General features: G+C 38.5%; 1 protein-coding gene across 1 annotated transcript in view; it reads left to right on the top strand.

Moving 5' to 3' along the window:
- Positions 1–8,426, top strand: part of GABBR2 (gamma-aminobutyric acid type B receptor subunit 2) — a 462,692-nt gene that overhangs the window by 295,179 nt on the left and 159,087 nt on the right. The window contains 1 exon segment of the mRNA XM_031055642.1: positions 6,565–6,645. Coding sequence (XP_030911502.1) covers positions 6,565–6,645 — 81 coding nt within the window.

The raw sequence follows: 8,426 nt of genomic DNA on the forward strand, positions 1-8,426 counted from the left end.
TTTCTGGCAGCTTCTGCTGAAGAATAATCTTCTATCTGACCTGACATTTTCTTCCTTATTTGAACTGTGATTCTTAATCTCAGCATTTTTGTCTTTAAACAAAGAAATGGTTGCCTGCAAGTGAATGAAAAAGGTTTTGCTCATTCATTATTTATAAGCTTCTATTGTGATTCTTTTTTTTTAATTGGAAACTTTCAACTGGTATTGGTTATTGCTGATATGTGATAAGGATAACTGAAAAGCTTCTCAGTCCTGTCTGACAAGGATACATTATGAAAGTTAAGATTGCATTAATTTGCTAAGACTTTCTACATGATCCACAACATGAAATGTTTCAGTATTTATTCTGAAGGAAATTAGCTTTCATGACATTTAGCTTCATTCATTATTGTAAAGGCATTTGAGACAGCATTTCTAGTTATTTGGTAGATCATTATTTCATGAAACAGCTTTCAAAAATGTGAGACAGGTAGGGCAGGTTAGCAGAGACTTTGCAGGCAATTTGCACAGGATTTATTGAAACATGGGAAACATTCTCAGCTTTGGCATCAGTTTTCAGCCTCCAGCTTAAGTTTCCACTGTTTGTGTTTGGCCAGTCTTCTTTCCCCGTGACTTGCTCTCTGAACACTCTTGGCCACAGAATTGCTGTCGCTCAGTGCAGCACATCATCTCTTCAAGAGCCTTCCCAGGAGGCAATGGAGGGAATGAGAAAGGAGACCTAAGACCCGTCAGTGACAAATGATTGCTAGGTGACTGGCAGTGTAAAGTGTTAAAGAAAAGCATTCACTCTTAAAAAGAGAGTGTGAGCAGAAGCTAAATTTGAGAGAGACAAGCCTCAGGACACTATAATGTGATGTGTCAGAGCACCCTTCACTTGCTGCACTGAACCTATCAACGAGTTGCCAATGACTTGCTAATGGTGAGCTTTAAGACAAGTCAGATGTGTCTTTGAAAGTGTGTGTGCAGTGGCATGATTTTTCATTCATATCTAGGAGACTGATTTGAAATTTGAGATTAAAATCTGTCATGGTTTAACCCCAGTCAGCAGCCAAACCCTACAGAGCCACTTGCTCACTCGTCCACCAGCAGGACGGGAGAGAATTGACAGAGTAAAAGTGTAGAACTCAGGGGCTGACACAAAGACAAGACACTTTAATAGGAAAAGCAGAAGCCATGCGCATAAACAAAGCAAAACAAAGAATTCATTCACCGCTTCCCATGGGTAGGCAGCTGTTCAGCCATTTCCAGGAGAGCACAACCCCATCACATGTAAAGTTTACTTGGGAAGACACATGCTGTCATTTCAAGCATCCTCTCCTTCTTCCTTCTTCCCCCACTTTATATCCTGAGCATGAGGCCATATGGCCTGGAATATCCCTTTGGTCAGTTGAGATCACCTCTCCCAGCTGTGTTTCATCCCAACCTCCCATGTACCTCCAGCCCCTTGTCAAGTCTCAGTATGAAAAACAGAAAGGTCTTGAGTCTGTGCAAGCCCTGCTCAGCAAGAACAAAACCATCTCTGTATTATCAATTCTGTGTCCAGCAGAAATCCAAAACACAGCCCTGTATTAGCCACTGTGAAGAAAATTAACTTTACCCCAGCTGAAATCACCAGAAAATCTTTCCAAATTTTAGAGCCATTCTCTTCTTCAAGTATTTCAGGTGCCTATAGACCATGCTTAGTTTCACCTGTTGGCAAACTCTTCCAAAATTCTTCTGAGATTTGATGACTAAATATTCCCTATAGCTGCCAGCAGTCCTGTTGAGCTGTGATGCATGAATAAGGAATAGTGCTCAGAAACTAGATGGTTCTGTTGTAGGACAAGGTTTAAGAATGTTGGTTCCTGAGACGGGCTGCTGAGTGCTGATTATGCAGCAAGATTTTCTAAAAGGCTGAACATCTAATCACTCCCACTGAATTAGGATGGTTAAGCAAAAGGGGCACCTGGAAGACAGTGGGAGAAGGGATTGTTAAATAGGAAGGTTTAAGGGAGTACAGTGATCATTAACTGTGCGGATGAGCAGGAGAGGTTATATAAAAAAAATTGAAAAGCTTTTCAAGGAGGAGTCATGGAGGCAGCACCTTTTTCAGGCATGGTTTTTCAGAACAAACTAAGACCTAGGTACTTTTTAGGCTTCCAGCTATATGTAATATTATTTTTCTGCTGCCTCTAAATCAAGCATAGGCTGTGTCCTCTAGATGAGAAACTTCTGTGACCCTTAGTTTTCTGGAGAATAGTCCATGGTAAGTTTATTGAATTTACTTTAAAATTTACTTCATATTTGTTAGAAAGTGAATACTCATCACTTGCTCATATTTCTCTTTGTAGTTTGCATGGAATTCTAAGCTTATAAAGAGCTGCAGTGACATAACAGTGTTCTTAGTTGTGTCAAGCTGTGGTAAGCTATGATGAGCTTTGAAATCCTTAATCGTCATTTGGAGCCATGTGGTTTAGACGCTGCATTGATGTTAGGACAGACATGTAATTTGGCTTTATTGTAGCACAGACATAGTTTTTGCATGGGTATATCCCAGCAGACATGTAGGAGTTGATGAATGGATATGAATATCAACATACATATCTTTGAAAGTTTTTAGGATACAGTGGTTTTTCATAGGGGCCTTTATAAGCATAAATTGTACTGGTGCTTATACTGGTATAAACATTTTTGTGTTGGCTTAACTGCATCACCCTGAGAGTTACTTGCAGTCAGACTGACATAACTGAGGATGCTATTAGCTTAGTTATTATTTAGCTAAGCTATTAGCTTAACACTGAGGGGGTTATTAGATGCAGTGTCATTGAAAGCTAGACAGCATTGTCTACATAGAGGAAAATAAAGGAAATCCATCTGTCCCATCTCTTATGCATTGCAACTGCATTTCTCTCATCCTTAAACACTTTCAGTAGAATCTGTCTTCGTGAGGTGTGAACAAGTACACTTACAAAAATGTGGTGAAAATAGAAATTATGACATACAGTGAAAGGAACTGAAACTAAGAATAGTCTCATCTAGAAATTCTCAGTGTAAGTGGATAACAGTCAAACTGACAATCATAATACTGCTGTGCATTTTGGTAAGTTTGTTTCATTCAGCTGATATCAATTGCAGGATTTTTTTTTTTTTTTTGCTTTTATTCAACAAGAACATGAAACTACCTTGAAAATCCTCTGTACTAACTTTGTGGAATGTGAGCTAATTAATTAAGTGGTAGTGAGTCAATTTGTGTGGAGTTGCTTAAAGTGGGCTATAAAATTCTGTGATAAAATATGTAGAGAAAAACAATTCAATATACCTGTAAAAGTATCTCATTCTTTGTTGGCAGAAGGCTTTCATCTTGACCATATAAGTAATCTATTCTGTGATAATTAATTAAAAATAAGGATTATTTATAATTTCATGAGAATTATAGGCATAATTTACAGTCACATTTTTCTGGGTCAGTTTTATCTGGATTGGTTAGTTTTTATACTTTCCTGTCCCTCTGTGAAAGAACAGCTTCAGATTCAAGTTCTGACATTTCTCCACTCCTGTCATGGTACTGACAAACATTATCTCACAACCCCAGTACATTTTCCCTCATATTTTTCTTCTGCATTCTAGTATGAACTTCAATGCAATATCTCTATTATGAATGTGGAAAGATCTAGTTAAAATTAATAGAAGCACTACAGAAAGAAGCCAACATCATATTCTGAATATTCTGAAAAGCACTTTGTTGGTGTTTCTTTGAAGGAGTTCTACTCTCTCCTGTCCTTTTGTTGTTAACACTCAGAGGTTTGACAGATATGAGCTACATTATACGCATACTATACTAACTTTAATAATTCAGAATTTCCAAAGGCAACTGAAGGGAATGGCACATGGAAAAGTGAGCCTGCAGTCCCATCCTTAGCTGTATTGACTTGTGCAAGAGAGAAGAGAACCACAGTCCTGCCTTCTTGCTTCCTTTAATTAATATTTGGAAGTGGCTTTGTCACTGGTCAGCACTTGTGGTTGCAGAGCTGAAAAACTAGCAGCTGTAGTTGTCCTTGCTGGGAGAAAAAAGGATCACAAGAAACCTTTTGTGTCTTCCCCTCAGCACCCCTGTAATCACACCATAAAACAGATAGTATATCCTTCCTCTCCATAAAAGTACGTTTTATTTCCCTCACAGACTAATTTCCACAGTTGTCACTACTTTAAGATATCAAATATCTTTATGGCTCTTCTTGACTTCAATAAAGTGTGGCATGTCCTCCATGAACTGTCCTTTCCTGTTGGGAAGGGACAAAGCATTGATCATATGGTTTCCTGGTAGTAAATATTGGGTTTCCTGGTAGTTAATATTGGGTTTTTTAACACATTCTTGGGTTTCTAAGTCAAAAAATCTTGCTCTTCAGGCTGCCATGGAAGCTTGTTTCTCTGAATACTGAGCTCCACTCCTGCAAGGGTTGGCTCCTGGTACCTAGGCTAGCTAGTTATAGGACAGGCACATTCTGTGTTACTTCACCTGTGACGGAAACCATGTAAGAATTTATGTGTTGAAAAGAAATGGCGTCATCTGTCACATGAAATAATCGCAGAAAATCTTCCTTAATTTCAGTGCTGTAATCAGACCACAGATTTACACTGGTTTTTTGTACATGTGTCTCCACCTGTTATGTGCTTCCCACATCTCATGTAGTCCCAGAAAGCTCTCCATACAGAAATGGCTGCAGAGCAATTACTCATTTCGCTTCTATGCTCGTCAGAGCTATGAGGCTTTAGCCTGTTGCTGTGAAGCTGGGGCTAGACTAACACCAAGGTGTGTGTCATCCCCTTTTGCTGTCAGAAGATACTGTGGACTATCTGGAATCTAATATGCCCACCATTTTTCAATATACATCCTGATGTTTTTCTCTCTTCTCTCTAGGTTGTGTTTTGATATTTTGTAGATCTACAGGTAACAGCTGTCATGTTACAAATACAAATGGAAGTAGATTGGTTCTGGTTTTAGCATTAACCCTTTTGGCTTTTAGATGGCTACTGGGAATATTTTATTTGTCCAGAATTGATTAGTATATCTATTTCACAGTGAATGTTCAGTCTGTGGCAGAAATTATAAACTTATCTTCACTTCTTAAGTATGTGATGCCATGTGGATGGGCTTTGTGCAACTGCTGCTGGACATCAACAAACTAGTCTTAGGTCCATCCAAGTGGATCATACTCATGGGAAAGGCAAATAACTGCAAACTCCAGCTCGTGATGAGTGTGCAGTAAAAGCCTAGGACCCTCTGTCAGATTTGCAGCCCAGTCTACAATTTCTTGTAGATAATTTAAAAAATATAACAATAGATATAACAACATAACAATAAAAATAGTAGTTTGTGTTAAGGAAATTTTTGCCTCCTGTGAGCTCTCAGATTAGTATTAGTCAGACTGTAGATTTTACAAAATGGAACTAGATGCTCTATTCAGCAGAGCTGAAACGGCAAAACCACTTTGAGTGAGAAAGGAGAAAAGGTTAATGTGGAGCTGTTGGGTGAAATAGTCTTTCCAAATTTGCCATCTAGCTCAAGATCATCAGCTCCCAATATCAGTGTCACAAATAGGGTCATGAGCTCGGAATTTTAATGTAAATTGGGTTGTGCATGCCCAGACAGAGAGGTCTGAAAGGAAATTTTTGTCTCTGCTGAGCCAGCTCTTCAAAGAAATCTTTAGCCAGTGGTTAAATCTTTAGCCTGGGGTTTGTAAATCTCATCAAAATGTAAAAGTTTTAGTGTAAAAATGAAAACTTTTTTTTTCTGCACTTGAAAACCATACCAAAAGCTCAACAAAAATAGCAGAAAATAATTGACGCCAGATGTTATCAAAAGTGTGGGATAAATGCATGTCAGAGATCCAAGTGCAGTGGTCAAGGCAGCAAACAAACAAATTCCTCTATCTGCATACTCCATTCTGTCAGGTACAAGAAGGCCATAGATGTGACAACAGTCCCAAAATACCAGATGAGACTAACTGTAAAATATAAACTCAAGTGTATGTTGGCTTTAATTATATAACAGAGTGTGTTTTGCAGTCAGGGCACTAATGAATTGCTAATTCTCACTCAGAGTAAGAGATTTGATTCCCAGCATATCTGCTAACTGTCCAGTCTGCTCCACACTGGCTTGAGCCTGCCACCATGACTCTCCTGGGAAATACTTCACAAAGCAAGATGTCCTAGTTGTTTAAATCGGAGGGGAATGTGTGATTTAGCTGTGTGTGTTCTCCCAGTAAAAATGTCCTGCATAGAAACCAGTAAGCCAGTAAGTGAGCCAGTAAGAAACTCTGTGATCTTTAAGCTGGAGATGACTGTGTCCAATAGAAATTTCCTGATTATGTAAATGAGTTCTTAAAAATGCTTTACATTTCTTTCAAGTACCAGAAATGTTTCTTTTAATGATGTTAGCTGTCTGGCATTCTGATTTAATTATCCATGCCTTATTCTTTCATATTTCTTTTCCTTTTGACACACTGTCAAAAAAGAACAATACAGTTAAATAGTTGAAAACATGTGAACTGCCATAAACAATCACTCTTGTTTGTTTTTCTGCAGAACAAAAAGAAGTAAAGGTGGGAGAATACAATGCTGTGGATGACACATTGGTAATAATCAACAACAGCATCAGGTTCCAAGGTAGGAGACAAAACTGGAAAGAGGTACAGGAGTGATACAGATAGCTGTATGTAGTTTGTAAGACTATGTGCTCTTAAAAAACTGTTTTAGGATTTTTAATATCAAATGTGTGACAGCGTAGAAAATAAAAGAGAAAAATGCTTTTAAAAATAGAATTCTGAACAGAAAATTGCAGTGTTTTGATATTGTATACTTGGTTTTTATTCCAATTATAGGGCAAAATCAAATTTATATGTGTACACAAATGTTCTTCAATATTTCAAGAAGCAGGTTCTTCACCAATAAATAACGTTCTATTTCATCCCCATTTCCCACTCCCCCAGGTCATCTCACCTGAGGGATGCTCTCACGTTCTGTGTTTGCAGATGCAAGGAGCAGGTAGTTGTTTTTCTTTGGGAAGTGTCTGTTAGGTAGTTAGAAAATAGGTTTTCAAAATACCAAGGCTGGCTTTAACGTGGCCCATGGGAAACAGTGCCAGAGAGGGTTTTCAGACCAGCAGCACTCTGAAGATCTACAGCAGACATATAGCATTCCTTGCTGTATCTTCCTGCCATTTTTTATCCCATGCTGCTCCAATATAACATGGGGACTTTCTTGGCCCTCAAACAGCTGGAGTGCAAGCATACCCATGGTTTTTAGAGCCTGTGGTCATGGCAGCCAGGTGTGAGCTGAAATGAGTTTTAAGGGTGTCTCCTGATGAATATATTCTTTTCAAAGCTAAAATTTAAGATTTAATCTTAAGCTCTGCAATGACGCAGTTCATTGAAAGTGGAGGTGGCTTTGTGAGTTCTATGTGGTTTTCCCCTGGGATTGGTGAGGTGGATGATCATCAAGCTGTTGTACTGTTGTACTCTACTACACCTTTCTCCAATGTCCCAACACCTAAGGTTTGCATGAGCATGGGTGGAGTTTCACTGCAGTGATCTAATTCATGGCTGCTTGTCCATCTGCTGGAGCTGTCCACCCTTCCACCCTTCCTTTTGATATCCCTTGCTACTCTTAAAAGAGCACAAATACACAAACCTCTCACGTCTCTGGGGACTGAGGCTTTGGAAATGAAGAGTGCAGAATTTGTCCCAGTTGCCAAAGTCCGGAAGCAGCAGATTATTTCTGCCGCAAGGAGGAACTAATGATGTGGTTTAATATTGATTCAGTCCATTAATTTCCAGAGAATATATGTAGTATGACTCAAGTTACAGGAGACAGCATTTGTTCATAACTTCTTGCCTTTACAGACAGTATATGATGGGGAAAAGTCTCTGTACAGACTTTTTTCAGGACAAGACTGCTAGGTCTTCTTCTGACCACATCTGAAGGTGGTCTTTCCACCCATAACCTGTCTTATGGTAGTCTTAAGATGTATTATGTGACTCATAGTGAATCTTTTCCTTTGACTCATCTTAGCTTTTCATTGAGACAGTTGGATATTCAATGTGGAGGACACTGACTTCCAGTCAATAGAAACCTAGTAACTTTAAGTGTTTAAAATAGAGAGTAGTAAAAATATTCCTGTTTAAACCATTGCATCAAATTCCACAGCAACAGGAAGGAACAGGATTGAATGGCCGGTGCACAAATAAGAAAATAAATTTTGTTGGCTCACGATGTGTTTATATTTAATAAATACAAATGATCAACATACTCTGTAGAGTGCAGAAAGAGTAGGATGAAGCTTTATTTTTTTTAGTTAGTTCTTTAAAATCAGACATGTATTTTATTGTTTTTTTGGCATGCTACTTGACTAATTTTATGAATTTCCATGGACTATAAATACATACAAT

The sequence above is a fragment of the Geospiza fortis genome, unplaced genomic scaffold, assembly GCF_000277835.1.
Source record: "Geospiza fortis unplaced genomic scaffold, GeoFor_1.0 scaffold206, whole genome shotgun sequence".
Lineage (NCBI taxonomy): Eukaryota > Metazoa > Chordata > Aves > Passeriformes > Thraupidae > Geospiza > Geospiza fortis.